Genomic DNA, 15,524 nt, shown 5'->3' with positions numbered 1-15,524 from the left:
GCAGCCAGAGCTTGCTGTGTGACGGGCACTAAGTCAGCATGGAACTAGACTCCCAGGAGGGGCAGTGAGACTAGACACTTGCTTTGTCCCGTGCGTTGTGCGTCCCAGCTCTGTGCGTGTTCCGTTCAACCCTAATGAGCCCCTATGAGCAGGCTTCTGTGACCCTGTCGTACTCACTGGGAAATCGAGGCCTACCAGTGCTGGCCTGGGACCTCACAGGTGGGCGGAGTCCAGATTTGACAGCAGGTATTTCTGGTTGAAGCACTTAAACATGGAAGAGGTAACCACAGTAGGCAGCAGCCTCCATGGGACTTGGGAGGCTGGAGGTTTCCGTTCCTCTTGCCCAGAGGGTCTGAGGTCAACTCCTGAGAGGAGCCACAGCCCTCGCCCCACCTGGCCCGTCCCACCTGTGACGAAGAGGTTGCCCTGAGCTGAAACATGCTCCCCTCTGGGTGCCATACCTCCCTCCCCCGCAATGCGGTATCTGCTGTTGCCCTCCCTCTGCCCAGGCCGCCTGGGACCTCTGCCATCAGGCAACCAGAGAGGCCACTGCTTTGGCATCAGAATACCGGGGTGTGCGCGCCAGCGCTGCCGCCTCCTCGCCGGGCAGTTTAGGGCAGGTCATCTCAACTCTTGGAGCAGTCTCTGCTCCCTCCTCTGTGAGGCTGGAGAAACCTCCCCTGCCTCATCTGCGGGCAGCTGTGAGATTTAGGTAAGAGCAGACGCTTACTCAGTGCTTGCCGCCTGCCGGGCACTTTTCCACGGACCTGACTTCTGCTGACTCTTGTCATCCTCACAGAGGCTCTGCTGTGACCCCCACTTTATGGGTGAGGAAGTTGGAGCCGGGGGACGTTGCAGAGGGTCCCACAGCTAGTGTGGGGAGCCTCCGGAGACCGGGACCCACGGTTGCCCCATAATTATCCTCAGACCCGCGGAGTCCCAGCTCCTGTGAGCAGCCCGGGCCTCGGTGATGGCAAACCCGACTGCTGTCCCGAGTGTGTCTGATCCAAACCCGGCCCTGGAGGTAAAGGAACAGGTAGAAGGAAGGTGGAACAGTTTCTGGGGCAGTCCTGAATTCACGGAGCCCCATGGGCCACTCCTGTCCCTCTGGTCCTTCCTCTACCAGGGAGTGCTCACTGCAGGAGTATGTGCACACGCGTGTGCATGCGTGTACATTTCCGTGTGTTTTCTCAGTCGGGCAGAATCACTGTGCTGTGAGATGACCTGCTCTGTCTTGTTCTCTGTGCACAGGACTGGCCTCTGGTCAACCCCCACTCACCGCGGGCACGGGCCCAGCTGTCTTCAACGGCAAAGACTCCCCGAAGCACCAGCAGCTGGTGAAGAACAAGCTGTCGGCGGTGACGCGGCCCTTGGCACTAGGTAGCGTTGCCTGTCCTGGGGGTCCTGCCCTTCTCTGGGTCAAGGCTTTGGGGGACGGACACGGGAGCCTCCTGGAATTGGTGTGGCTTAGACAGAGTCCAGCCAGGGCAGCAGGTGCCTCCTGAGTCTGCAGGGCTGTGCCCAGGCCCTGGTGCCGGGTGACGGGTCACACCAAGAAGCTGTGAGAGCCTTTCGTGAGGCGGGGGACCTGTCTCATTGTGAGCCGCCCATCAGGAGGGCTGCAGAGTTTGGGAGAAGCAGAGGGTGACACGGTGTCGTGTGAACAACATCAGATAAACACGGATCCAAAACCCAACTCTGTCTCTTATTAGTCGGGGGATCTTGGATAAGACTTCTGGCTAAATGTTCCCTCGTTCGGAGGTACGAGTTCTGCTCTGAGGGCAGTTGAGAGGATCAGACGAGGTGCTGCGTGGAGAGTCTGGGCAATCTGGCAGCTCACTCGGGGCACCTTACTGCCACCCACAGCAGCAGCAGCAGCATTGAGCTGGTCTGTTCAGGGAGGGCTTCCTGGAGGAGGTGACAACTGAGCTGCAACTCACAGCTGGGGAAGCATTAATTAGAGATGGTTTGGGAGGAAGTGAGGAAAGGGGGTGAGGAGGTGAGGATCCAGGTGAGTAAGGGGTGAGAAGGGGGTGAGTGAGGGGGTTAAACTGGCCCCCTGCTACAGCAGAGGCTGTGGGTGGAGGAAGAGTGGCAGGCGGAGCAGGGACCCAGCTCTGAGCTCGCTGGGAGCCTTTTCATAAGCCAGGCTTGGCTCTCCTCCCTCCTCCACGGACACTCCTGAACAGAACTGTAGGGTCCATGGCTGTCCCTCTGGGAGAGCCCTTAGAAGCCACCTGGTGTCACACGCTGCTTTGTGGAGGAGGAAGGGGAGCCCGGAGGCAGCCAGGCCCACAGGCCGGGCTCTCTGCTTCCACGTTGCCGCAGCGAGGGCTTCTCTGCTGGAGTCTTGAGAGTTGTCTCCCTCCTAGCTGAAGGAACGGTCTCTTCTGAATCCGATCTGAGATCCTCAGTCTTAACCTGCGGGCTTTTTCTCAGGGCTGAGGTCAGGCCTTTGTCACTTTCCCAGTGGGAGGAACCCCAGGCAGGCACCCACTTTTCTTCTCTTGTGTTTCTTCTCAGGTAGGTGCTGATTTTAGGGCGGCTGTGTGGCTGAGGCTTGGGGCCCGGGCACGGTGATGGGGGCGGCCTGGGTCCTTGATGCTGCCCCTCCCTACACTGAGGTCTGGGCAGCTGTCACCCCAAGAGGCAGGGAATGAGGGGCTGCCCTCGGCCTGGGCCCTGTGAGCCAGGCTCTGGGAGCCGGCTTCTGCTGTGAGTGAACACACTTCCTTTGGAGGGGATGCAGAGAGACCCCCGTTCCCTAGTGTGGCCTCAAGCCCTTCTGGGGTCTGGCCCCAACCAACCAGCTGTTCCTGCTCTAGAGTCACATGTTCCCCTGCACTGGACAGTTTGGCGCTTCCCCAACCCCCACCTCTAGACCCTGGTCACACATCTGTGCCCTTGCAGAGCACCTGCCTTTCAGAGCTTAGCTCTGGCGTCACCTCCTCCCCACTGGTGTCCGTCAGGCCATGGTCACTCACAGCTTGGAGCCCTGGGCCCTGTCTGTCACGGAGCTGGGCACAGAGGGGCTTGGACACTGGCTGAAGGGCATTGCTTCGTTCAAGAGCTCAGCTGAGGGTCTGGGGTCTCTGCCTTCCTGCCTGCTCTGCGGGCGGCCGAGATCAGTTTTAAGAAACTGCCTCTGAAGCGACAAGGGGTGTTAGGTGAGGGCTGAAGGCTGCCTCAGGGGCAGTGTTGTCCCCGCCTGGGCCGCTGTGCAGGGGCTTTTTCTGGTTGTCCCGGGTCTGGGGCGGGGGGCGGGGGGAGTCCATGAGCTCCGGGTCTGCAGGGAGTTTGGGCATCAGTGGTGCTTACGAAGAAGTGCTTCCTCACCCTCCAGAGATCTTTCCAGAGAACTGATTCTGCAGGCCGGGGCGGGGCCCAGGAGTGGACGGTTTTAGCAGGCCCTTGCTGGTTCTGTCCAGCTCCATCTCAGGCCAGACCAGAGAAATGTTGCTCCAGATGGTGGTTCCCAAGCCCGGTGATGCCTTAGGCTCATCAGGGAGCCTGGGGCTTATCAGCCCCACCTGTGCCCCTCCCCCACCGCAGATGCCCGGGTCCTGGTTTCTGTGGGACTGGGCTGTATTAGGCATCGAGGATCCTAAAAGCTTCTCAGATGAGTTTAATGAGCAGTCAGGGTTGACCCTGTAGCTCTTAATGGAGGGGAGATTTTGCATGAAAAAATTGGTCCCAAAAATGCGGTCAGCAGTCTGTGGTACTTTTGAATAACCACAAACACAGTGAGAGCCATGGGCACGCTGTCATCAGTGCCAGCTTCTGTCTTCTGTCCCCTTCATTTCTTCAGCCTGAAATTAGCTTTCAGGGCTGGGGGGCGGGGAGGAGCACCGCTGGGTACGTACTGCCCCCCAGTGGTGTAGCTGCAGCAGTGGACTGAGCGTGCTGTGGCTGGTCTGCAGGAACATGGTTAGTAATGTATTGGAATGTGAGATGATGATGATGATGATGATGATGATGGAGCCTTGGTGGCTACCACTCATTGGGCCCAGACTTGTGCTTTACATACATGCTCTTTAGTCCTGACCAAGGCACCTTTCAGAGGTGTGCCTTAACGATCCCATGTTGAAGGTGAAGGGGCTAAGGCTTCGGATTGAATTTTACCCACCTGTACAACTTTGGAATGGAACATTTGCAAAGGTGGACAGGACGTTGCCTTATGCCTAGACACTTCAGTAGATGCTGAAACCCATCGTGAACTGTGATTTAAAAAAATGTGATAAGTGTCCTCCAAGTCAGGGGAATGTTTTATGGACGCTCATCGCCACTGACAGCTTAATGCACACTCTGAATGTCGCCTAGGTATCTTGTCCAACTCCGGGCCCCCCAAAAAGCGCCACAAAGGGTGGTCTCCAGAATCTCCATCAGCTACAGACGGTGGCTACCCCCAGGGTGGTGGGAGCAGAGCTAAGTATGGTAAGTGACCGGAGCTTGCCCCAAATCCAAGGCTCAGGTGTGCTGCTGGTGGGGGGTGTGTGCGTGCATGTGTGTGTGCTTCTGTGTGTGCTGGCGAGGAACCGTAGGGAGGCTGACTTTGGTACAACTAAAGGCTCTCTCTCGCATGTATTAGAGTTGCTTAACAACGCCCAGGATCCCTGCACAGTAGCGAGTTCCCTGACCTGAAAGGAATTTAAAAGGAACTTGCCTGTCACTTGTCAGGATAATGAAGAGGAGCCTGGGCCCTTTGATGGGGATGGTTGGACCCAGTGACTTTAAAGATGTTTTTGACCTCAGAAATTTGTGATCCCAAGACTTGGTGGGGGGTGGGGAAGGGTCAAGCTGTGTCTTCCTAACACTCTTGGTGTGTTTCCAGAGAGTGCGGGCCTGTCCTGTATGCCCCAGGTTGGCTTGGCGGGACCGGCTTCAGTCACCTTTCCCGTGGTGGCCTCCGGAGAACCAGTGTCTGTCCCCGACAACTTGTTGAAAATATGCAAGGCCAAGCCAGTGATATTTAAAGGCAAGTAGCGCCGTGCAGCGTGGTGGAGCTGGCGGAGGGGCAGGGGAGCTGGAGAAATGCATGAGAAACGGTCAACAGGCCGACATCCTTCCTGTCGGCTCCACGGGAACCCTCTGAGTACCCACTGAGGCTCTTTCCAGGACGATGAAGGACCCAAGCAGATCTGTCTCGTCACAGGGGAGCCCCCAGTCTGATGCCAACAGTTAGAGAGCTTCTTGATTTTGCACAACAGGCCCAAGTAAAATGATCCCACTCTGTGCTGTTCATTTGGTTTTCCCTTCCTTTACTCACCCAGCCTCACTGAGCTCCGGACACAGCCACGGGCTCAGGGCTGAGCACCAAGGGCTGGAGATGGGGCCTCGGCCCCTTGACGATTGACGGGACCGGGAGCCCTGGTCTGGGGATGGCCTTGCTGTCACCCTCTGCCGCCGGTCTTTTTGAGGATCGATCCTGAGTCTGGTTGGGCAGAGATAGCCGTGGTCCCCAGACTCGATCTCTGTGTGGGTCAGTGGCTAGTGTGCGCTACGTGGAGGTCGATTTTGGGCTCAATGAAAGAAATCCCTTCTTTTCATGACGCGGGAGACCTTGACTTGTGAGGACGGGGCAGGGCTTGTTGGGTGGCACCACCGGTACCGTGTGCCGGCACCTAGTGACACGGGCACACAGATGCAGGTGCACACGCGCTGGCAGGTCCTTCCTCCACACGCTAACACTGTACTCGGCATCGTGTTCATAGGAACAGCGGAGAGGGGGTGGTAGGAAAGTGGGAGAGAGATCCTGCTGGGAATTGAGAAATAGGAGAAGACATTCTTTTTCCTTAGAACTAAACCTGGAGAGGGTGTTCAGGAAGAAGAGTGCAAATCTGGGTTTTGAACTGGGCACGAGGCAGGGCCAGTGGTCCCGCTGGCTAACCAAGATGAAGGTCAGCCCTGTGTCACACCGCACGTGTTCTTGGCACAGCATGCCTGTCTTGTAGGCACTGAGGACAGGCTGACAAGAAGGCGGAGCAGGGCTGGGTGCCAGCCACGGGGGTGTGGGCAGGAGGGACCTGCTCTGAGCCAGGAGCCTCAGGGGGCCCGGGGACCCATGTCTGACAGCTACTGGTCTCAGCTACAGACCACCCTCCTTGTCCCTGAGGTCACTGCCCTCCCTGCCACAGCCCTGCCATTCAGGCTGAGCCCCTCTCTGTCAGGAGCCTGCTTCCCTGGCCCCTCCCCCCCACCACGTGCTCAGCCCCGCCTGGGATCTCAGACCCACCCCCATGCCTTCTCTACGAAGCCTCCTCAGTTTTCCCTCCATCTGGCCTCATGGTGGCTTCTCTGTGCCTCTTTTATGACAAAGGTCACATCCTTCCTTTTAGAGGGACTCTTTGTTGCCTCTTATCAGCCATAGCATTCATAAGCAGTGCCACCCAAATTATGGTCTGGGGGCCGGTGGAACAGGCATTGCCTGGAACCTTATTAGAGGTGTGCGTCCCAGGCCCACCACGGAATTACGATCAGGCCCCACTCTTGAATCAGAAGCTCTGTGGGGGCCCCAGCCTTTCAGGGGACCCTCCCACACGTCTACTCTGTCTGCTCATCTCTGAAACCCCACAAGGACTTCATATCTTTACCCCGTTCTACAACTGTGGAGGCGGAGGCCTGGAGAAGTTAAGCTTCTTGCTTGGGATCACATAGCCAGTGGGGGTACAGGAGAGGTCTGAACCTGGCCCGGGCTCTCCCATCTCTGAGAGTCGCCATGAGATGGATCTCGTCACATTTGCAAAGCCTTTGTCCGGTCTGTCCTTATGTCCGTATGCCGGGTCTCTGGTCTGGGCAGCGCTTTACTTTCCAAAGTCAGCGTGTCAGAGAGTCCTGGGAGAACCGAAGCAGAGACCAACACGGGGCCGAGGGGGAGGCTCGGGCTGGTGGAGGGCCTGGCAGAGATCCAGAAGGCTGCATCGCACCAGGTGCTGGAGTCACGCAGGGGCTGTGGCTGTTCAGCCTCGGGCCCTGCTCTCTGGGCCTTCACTTGCTCACCTGTGAAGCAAGGAACTAAATGAACAAGCAAATGCTGCTGCCGCGTCCCTCACGAGAGCAGGGACCCTAGACCAGCAACGGCTGGAAGGCTGAGGTGCCCAGAAGAAGGGCACTAAGTTACTCCAGAGGCGACCCGCTTGCATGCTTTAACTCCCTCTTGTTCAGAGACCCCCCTGTGGGGCCCCCCAGTGGTGCCCAGGCTGGTTGACGAGCAGATGCTGCTCCTCCTCCACAGGCCACGGGAACTTCCCTTACCTGTGCGGGAACCTGAACGACGTTGTGGTGAGCCCGCTCCTGCACACCTGCTACCAGAGCTCCCAGTCCATCTCTCGGGCACATGAGCAGTACGGGGCCTCCACCATCCAGCCCATCTCAGAGGAGACGCAGCTCCTGCTCACCGTCTACTACCTGGTCCAGCTGGGTGAGTCCCCACGCTGCCTGTGAGCCTCCGCTGGAGTAATCGCTGGAGGTGGGAAGTGCCGAGCCTTCCTCGCACCTGGAACTGTGAAGACCAGCTGTGGCTGGTGGTAATGGAAGACAGGGAAGGGGCTGACAGGTGTTACCGGGGGCTGCAGTGGTCACTGAGGGGCTGGGAGGGCTTACAATAGGCCAAAAGGCGCAGAGATATTAAAAAATGATTGACCTGCTGAGAGCTGGGGGCTGATTATTGGCCGCTGGGCGTGGGCGTATGGAAGTGACTGACAACCTCGGCAGGTGCTGGGTGAGGAGCGTGGGGACCATAGCCACGCTGGGGGGTGCAGGAAACCAGCGTGGCCACTGTGGACAGCTCTCCCAGGGAGCTTTGCCTGGTGGGGGGAGGGGTGGTTCTGGAAGGGGATGTGGGCCCAGGGGAAAGATTTTCAACCTGGGAGATAAACAGCTAACTTAATTGAATTTTGACGCAGCCCAGGGAGTGGGCGGTGTGATCCCCATTTTTTCAGATCAGGAAAATGTATCGTAGTGGAGCTCAAGGCTCCGCAGCTGGTGCTGGGTGGGGGCACGTCTTCTAAACAGAAATGTGGTGTTCTGCCCTCCAGTTCCCCCAATTATGGAATTTGGACGTATAAACCAGAAAATGCCTGTAGGAAAAATGTTGAAAGTATTCGATCTCAGTAGTCATCAAGGAGATGCAAGTTGTCAAATCAAACAAGTAAAATTTTTCTCAAAGTTTTGACAATGACCCAAGTGATGGTATCCAGGGGAGCTAAGGGTGCAGGAAAACCGGTATGTATCCTGTGCCAGTACTGTGTGGAAGTCGATGCATTGAGACCATCTAGAAAAAGTCTGATGATGTGTGTGAACTAGCCTGTAAGCTCACTTTGGAGAGTTTAGGCTGAGGATGCTGTGTTCTGTGCGGACGGCTGTGCACACAGGTGATTCCTTGGAAGCAATGAGAGGACCAACAATAGAGACACAGCTGAGTAGACGGGGGTGCCTGCAACATCTCGTGCACATTAGTAGTGCTATTTACAAAGACCTTAAACAGCACGGAAATGTGACTGAGGTGTTGTGGGAAGGAAAGTATACTAGGTTTGAGGTTGTACACCCGCAATCCTCACAGCAGTTCAAAGCCTGCCTGTGCGGGGTGGGGCGTCGAAGTATACGGAAGTGGTTGTGTCTGCAATGGGACGGTGTGATTAGGGCTGCTTTTGTGTCCTCCCTGTATCTCCCAGCACTGTGCAGTATGATGCAACTAAGTAATTTAGGTCGTTTTTGAACTAGTTTAGGTGCATTTCCCCAGAATTGCTCATTGTATTTGTATGCCGCCTCCGCGTGCAGCTCGTGGGTTGCGTGGGGCTATGGGGGGCACTCAAGGTGTGAGGGGCACGTGGGGCGGGAGGGGTGTGTGCAGGTGTGGGGACTCATAAGGCACGAGGGGCACGTGGGGCGGGAGGGAGTGTGTGCAGGTGTGGGGACTCATAAGGCACGAGGGGCATGTGGGGCAGGAGGCGTGCAGGGTGGGTACTGAAGCACCTCCTGCCTGCTCTGTGCTGCCAGCGGCCGACCAGGTGCCCCTGATGGAGGACCTGGAGCAGATCTTCCTGCGCTCGTGGCGCGAGTCGCACCTGACTGAGATCCGGCAGTACCAGCAGGCGCCGACACAGCCCTTCCCGCCCGCGCCCAGCACTGTGGCGCCCGTCACCTCCGCGCAGCTGCCCTGGCTGGCCGGCCTGGCCGCCAGCTCCTGCAACGACAGCGTGCACATCATCGAGTGCACCTACTCGCTGGCCGAGGGGCTCTCCGAGATGTTCCGGCTGCTCGTCGAGGGCAAGCTGGCCAAGACCAACTACGTGGTGATCATCTGTGCCTGCCGGAACGCAGCCATCGACTCCTGCATCGCTGTCACCGGTGAGGCTCTGCGCACCACCCGGCTGCTGAGAAGCAGCTGTGGGGGCTCCCAGTCGCTCTCGTTGGCAGTTCCGCCCTCTTTGCCTCTCACACCGGAGTTGGCAGCAGCAGTGGGTAGGAGCTGGGTACCGAGGGCCCCGTAGCTCTCCTCCTGGTGCCAGCGCCTAGCTCCCTGGGTCGTGAGCTCGGTGAAAATTCTAACCCCCACTCCCACCGGGGTGACTTGGGGGTCTGGACAGGCCCCAACACCCGGCTTCCGTGTGCACCTGGTGATGTGATTGCTTCTTAGAGACACTGTCTTCCACTACCTAACGGAGATTTAAGAAACGGCTGCATTGTGTTGTGTAGGTTAATGAGTCAACGAACTAATTATGAAAACACTTACTGAAGCCCTCCTCCATGCAGCCATAGCCGGGGGCTAGGGACACAGGAGTGCCGCCCTGCTTTCCTGGAGTGCATGCCCTGGGCAGGGAGTCAGACCCCAAATCCAGCACAGAACCTGGCAGGTGGGAGGGGAAGGGGTGGAGGGTTTTAGTGAGGGGTTCTGGCTTCTAAGGGGTGGTCAGGAGAGCCTCTGTAATGGGGTGTCTTTGAAGCAGGGGTGTGAGGAATGGGGAAGAAATGCCAATAAGGGCAAATGCAGGGCTCCCCAAGACCATGGGGTGGTAGGCTGTGCTTGGCGGGTTGAAGGGCCAGCGGGCTGGCCGGGACTGTGGGGCTGTGTGGAACTCTGAAGGCCAGACCAGGACTCTGGATTGTTCCCTGTGTGAGTTGGGAAGCCACTGGAAGGGTTGGACCAGGGAAGAGATGTGATGTGACTTCCAGTTCGGGAGGACTTGCCCGGTTGTGTGGAGAATAGGCTGGGGGTAGGGGCGTGACTAGGGACGAGGCCGTTTCGGAGACTGGGCTGCTGGGAGTGGGGAGAAGTGGCCGGAGCCCAGGTGCGTTTAGAAGTTGGTGCCTTTGGAGTTTGCGGTGGATCCTGTGCTGCAAGGGGGAGGAAGCAAGGACTCGGGACCGCCCTGAGGAGTGGAGCCTGGGTCGCTGGCCGCCTGCAGGGACTGTCTATTGAGGTGGGAAGAGGTGTTCTAAACTTAAACCTTGAAATCCTTGTACTTTTAAAAATTTACTTAAAAAACACCTCACATTGTTCCTGGGCAATGACCCAGCTGTCTTTTAGCAATCTCTGATGCTGACCTCATTCCGTATTTTTTACATGACGTTGCCTTTTGCTGCATCAGGCATTGGGCTAAGCGTCTTACTAACAGGGTCTTGTTTCATGTGTACCATCGTCCCACGAAGTGGGCACTCCCGTCAGCCCCGTGTTCCGGAGGGGCGCTGGGTGCAGCAGGCTCAGCAACACACCCCAGGTCAGGGGGGCCAGGTCCCACGGCCGATACTCTGGGTGTTCCCTCTCATGACCCCCCACCTGGGACACGGGGCCAGCCTGGAGTATGCCGCGTGATCATCTAACCAACAGAAACGCCTGCTCTTAGCCAGGCCAGGTGCTGGGCGTGGGGGAGGGAGAGAGAAAGAGGTGCAGGCACAGACTCGCCATCAAGGAGCTAATTCTAAGCGGGGACCGATGAGAGTTTGTTACTTGTTTTCCAGGGAAATACCAAGCCCGGATTCTCTCTGAGAGCCTCCTCAGCCCCTTGGAGTACCAGAAGGAAGTCAATTATGAGCTGGTTACAGGCAAAGTGGACTCCTTGGGAGCCTTTTTCAGCACTCTCTGTCCAGGTAGGCTTGCAGCGAGACAGGTGTAAATTCATGCATGGACCACACAGAAATAAACAGACACAGGGAGGGAGGGTCACGGTGGAGCCCGTCCCTCCTGACCAGCTGAGGCTGCCCTGGATTCACACTTGTGGGGCGGCCTCTCCGGTCTGAATCAGCATGTGTGGCCCTGGCTTGTGTGGCCCCTGCTGGCGTGGTCCCTGGCACGGCCACCTTCCTGCACTGGCTGTGGCTTCTCCTGGGCTCTGTGGTTTCCACCTTTTTGGGGCATGTGAGGGCCTCGAGCCTGTCCCTTTCTGCCTCTCTCCCCGCACCGCTCCTACCTCTCCCTCTGAATTGCTCGGAGCTTCTCATGGGAGTAGTGTGCTCTCTGGGCCTCATCCATGGGTGTGGTGCTGTGCGTGCCTGTCTCTGTTCTTTGCCTGGCGACTCACCCCCCTGGACTCGCATGTAGTCCCAGAAACCTTGTCCAGGACAGACTTAGACCCTTTCCTCTGTCCTTCTGTCATTGTTCCTTCTGTCCTAGCACCTACGCGTCACAGTGTAATTTCCTTACCAGGTCTGGACTCCTGGATAGGACAGGTCATGTCATCTTCGTCTGTTACCCCAGGCCCAGCATGGTGCCTGATGCATTGTGGGTGTTCCCTGGTGTCTGCTCAATTTCACGAACCCATTTCTGTGACTCTGTTTTGGGCAGAGGGCGACATTGACATTTTGCTGGACAAATTTCATCAGGAAAATCAAGGCCACATTTCTTCTTCATTTACTGCCGCCTCTGTCACCAAATCGGTGTCCCTGGATGTCAGCGGGGCCCCAGCTTGCACAAGTGAGTGGTGAGGAGCTGGTGGCCAGGGTCTGGGCTGGCGAGGCCGCGTCCAAGGACCCGGGGCTACCAGGAAGCGACGTGAGAAGCACGTCCAGAGGGCAGGGCTCCTCCTGAGCATCACCTGAGACCTAACATCTAACTTTAATTCCAGTTTGTAACGACAGGCCACTTACCTGGAACTAAACATCTGTAGGGTTTGCCTGAGATGGCACAGTTCTCTGCTGGAGTTCATCTCATCAACGTGCTGTTGAAATATTTATTCACCCTAAGTCCCTGAAGTTGTCTCCTTGACAACTTGCGCCCTCTTCCGAATTCCAAACTCAACTTCCCTAGGACGCCACCCTCATCCCCTGCGGGTGTAACAGCTCACAGCTCCTCCATGCTCCCCGAGGGCAGTTCACCCTTTGATGATTAAATGGGGCCAGTTGTGTGAGATGACCCCCTGGGAACTGTTGGTGTGTCTTCCCTTTCCCTGTGGCCTTGTGCACGAGATGGGGGCGCGCTGTGTCCTTCCCCGGCAGAGGTCCAGGGCCGTGGCCCTCTGCTCCCGGTGCCTCACCTCCACGGGCTCTGGTTCCAGGTTACAGCCTGGAGCCACACCACGTCCGGCCCTTCCAGCTGGCTGTGGCCCAGAAGCTGCTCTCCCACGTGTGTTCGATTGCGGATTCCAGCACCCAGAATCTGGACTTAGGGTCCTTCGAGAAGGTGGACTTCCTGATTTGCATTCCACCCTCAGAAGTGACCTACCAGCAGATGCTGTTCCACGTCTGGCATTCGGGTACGGGGCCTTCCGGTGGGCTGGGTGTTGGCGGGGGAAGTTGATTAAAGTCACACTGGGGTTTGGACAGCAGTCTTTGCTGCTGATGGGGGCAGGGCAAGAACTATCGCCCCAGTTTGTAGACGGTGAAGCTGATGCTGAGAGACAACGACTCACCTGGGACTTTGCCTTCTGTTCAAGGGAGAACCAACTTGAGTTCTTACCTGGTCCTGTGCGGGCCAATGACCCGTGTGTTGATACCCTGCATGAATGTGTCCCCCTGTTCTTTTAGGGAGACTGAATGTGAACTACGCAGAGTCAGTTCTCAAAGGAGTTGCTCTGGTCCACCTACATCCTGGTGGCATCCGGGTTGGGAGATGCTTTTGCAGGCCCCGGGGGTCCTTCCTGTCTTTCTTCTTCCATGCTTGGGACCGGCTGCTGCATGGAGCCGGCTCGTCTGTGTCCGCTGGGCGGGCTGTCTCTGGGCCCAGCCACTGCACAGCCGGTGTAACCCTGTCACTTGTGTGGGGCCTGCCTCCTGACTCTCCCGTGTCGCACACAGCCCTGCAGCCCGGGGCTGAGCACAGGGCCGGCCGTGCTCGCCAGGTGTCTGCCGAGTGGATGGAAGCGGTGACAGTGTGTGTGACGCACGCACTCACCTGTGCTCACTCTGTCGCAGGGGTTTTACTGGAGCTGGGCTTGGAAAAGGAGCACGTGACCAAGCAGCAGGTGGAGCAGTATGTGCTGAAGCTCGACGCCGAGGCCCAGACAAAATTCAAGTCCTTCCTGCAAAACTCCTTCCAGAACCCGCACACGCTCTTTGTCCTCATTCACGACCATGCCCACTGGGACCTCGTGAGGTTCGCGTGATGTGGGTGGGTGGTGGGGTTGACACTCTCCTTCTTTGAGACAATATTTATGGATGACATTGGGGACTGTGTCTCGGCCCTCAAAAGATGAGGGTGGTGGGGTTTGGCGTTGGTGACAGATGCCGTGGCTGTGGCTTAGGACCTCCGGGCTGGGCGTCATCTCGGGCACCCAGTGCAGCCTCTGAATGGTAAGGTGTGGAAACTGAGGCCACAGAAGGGACGTGTCATGCTTGATGTCGTTATAGCGCTGGGTGCGGGGGGTGTTGTCTGCGCCCCGCTCAGCAGCCAAGCCCCTGACTAGTGCGGACAGGATCCTGACAGCGGGGAACTCAGCCCGGGCCCCTTCCTGACAGAGGCCCGCTGGCTGCTGGACCGTGGGTCCCAGCTGGCGCCATCCTCCTTTGGGAGGGATGTTATGTGTCCGTCCATCTGAATCGAGTAGAGGAGTTGGAGCGTTAAGCTTGGAGTCTGGCAGGGGTTCCCAGTGGCTGTCAGGACCGGTCACCTCCATGAGACGGGCCTGGGCGTTGTGCATTTAGACCCTGCCCCTGACGTGGCTGAGGGGGAGGAAGGTCTCGGGTCGGGTTATGGTGGAAGGCTTTGATTTAGCGCAGAGTCAGAAGTTTAGGGGCTGCCCAGAGCCTTAAAGATCATCACCCAGGTGAATGGCTCCCAATCTGAGGCCAGTGTATGGGCCTGGGGAAATCGGAACGGCCTGAATTATATAACAAGGTACGTTATTAGGAGTATTTATTTTGAGAGTAGGTTTCTCCAAGTGGCCATCTGCCTGCCACCTGTAAGGTGAGTCGCTGGTTCTTATTATTTCCCTAGACTTGCAGGTGAGGAGGCTGAGGCTGGCTCAGCTGCCTTGTCTTCTGGGCACCCTGTCCAGAATGTTTCCACTCCATTCCTGCACTTCTTAAAGATACTCACTCGAGGACATGCTTACTGATGTTAAAGGCGGGGAGGGAGGGAGAGCAACAGCGACCGCCTGCTTCTCATATGGGCCCCGACCAGGGATCAAACCCAGGACTTTTTTGGTTTACGGGGTGATTCTCCAACCAGCTGAACTGCACCGGCCAGAGCTCCATTTCAATGCTTTTAAACTGAGTATAGAAATCTACCTCTTTACATCTTCCTTGGACCGTTTCAGAGTCAGTAGGCCTTCAGGGAAAAGAACTTAAGGAGACAGGTAACAGATGGGGCCGAGGGAAAAAGGGTGATTCAGCGAACATTCCTGGGTGAGAAACCCCGCTGCAGGGCAGGGGGTGCATTGTGTCCCCTGCGGGTAATCCTCTCTAGACGCTGTGTCCTGGCCAAGTTGTCCATGAGCAACTGGCACCAGGGGCGTCCCTGACAGGCGCCTGCAGCAGAGTCATTTAAGAAATGTTTATTTTCCTTGTCATGGGCAGGGCCGTGCACCTCGATTGTTGGCAGTGTTGGGGGGCTAGTTATGAATGTATTAAGTGCTTGATCCTGTAAAAGTGTAGGTTGGGATTACTCATTCCTCTGATGGTCCCGTCTCCCCTCTTCCTCCCTTAGCAGCACCGTGCATAATCTCTACTCCCAGAGCGACCCGTCGGTGGGATGGGTGGACAGACTGCTCAACTGCAGGGAGGTGAAGGAGGCCCCCAACATCGTGACCCTGCACGTGACTTCCTTCCCTTATGCGCTGCAGACTCAGCGCACCCTCATCAGCCCCTACAACGAGATCCACTGGCCGGCCTCCCACAGTGACGTGAGTGCCCCCGCCGCCGCGCCCAGTGCCGCTGCCCTCGCTGCAGTTGGGAGAAATTCTCTTTAGCAAAGATGCTGGGTAACTAGAACATTTGCGGGTCCAGTGGGTCCCATCTCCTTGGGTCTTTAATTTGACCCAGGGCTAGGTTTTAATCCTCCTTGGTCTTTAGGGGAATATCCCCGAAATATGTCCGTTGGCTTCCCCATCTTAGAACAGAGAAGGTTTTGTCCAGCAGCCTTAAAACTGTTCGCA

At 57.2% G+C, this 15,524-nt stretch overlaps 1 protein-coding gene across 6 annotated transcripts in view; it reads left to right on the top strand.

Moving 5' to 3' along the window:
• GREB1 (growth regulating estrogen receptor binding 1) overlaps positions 1 to 15,524 on the top strand; it is a 102,657-nt gene that overhangs the window by 57,670 nt on the left and 29,463 nt on the right. For all 6 annotated transcript variants that reach the window (XR_011651270.1, XM_071221581.1, XM_053925572.1 and 3 more), the window contains exons 7-16: positions 1,252 to 1,380; positions 4,321 to 4,434; positions 4,832 to 4,975; positions 7,232 to 7,417; positions 8,995 to 9,345; positions 10,957 to 11,085; positions 11,780 to 11,908; positions 12,489 to 12,686; positions 13,345 to 13,525; positions 15,077 to 15,272. Coding sequence is in view for 5 of the 6 variants with exons in the window: in XM_071221581.1 (XP_071077682.1) it covers positions 1,252 to 1,380; positions 4,321 to 4,434; positions 4,832 to 4,975; positions 7,232 to 7,417; positions 8,995 to 9,345; positions 10,957 to 11,085; positions 11,780 to 11,908; positions 12,489 to 12,686; positions 13,345 to 13,525; positions 15,077 to 15,272 (1,757 nt within the window). In the remaining variant the exon portion in view is untranslated. The remainder of the gene's footprint in view (positions 1 to 1,251; positions 1,381 to 4,320; positions 4,435 to 4,831; positions 4,976 to 7,231; positions 7,418 to 8,994; positions 9,346 to 10,956; positions 11,086 to 11,779; positions 11,909 to 12,488; positions 12,687 to 13,344; positions 13,526 to 15,076; positions 15,273 to 15,524) is intronic.

The sequence above is a fragment of the Desmodus rotundus genome, chromosome 5 (assembly GCF_022682495.2).
Source record: "Desmodus rotundus isolate HL8 chromosome 5, HLdesRot8A.1, whole genome shotgun sequence".
NCBI classification, from domain to species: domain Eukaryota; kingdom Metazoa; phylum Chordata; class Mammalia; order Chiroptera; family Phyllostomidae; genus Desmodus; species Desmodus rotundus.
The sequence above is the reverse complement of the archived record's forward strand: the minus strand, read 5'-3'. Positions and strand labels throughout refer to the sequence as shown.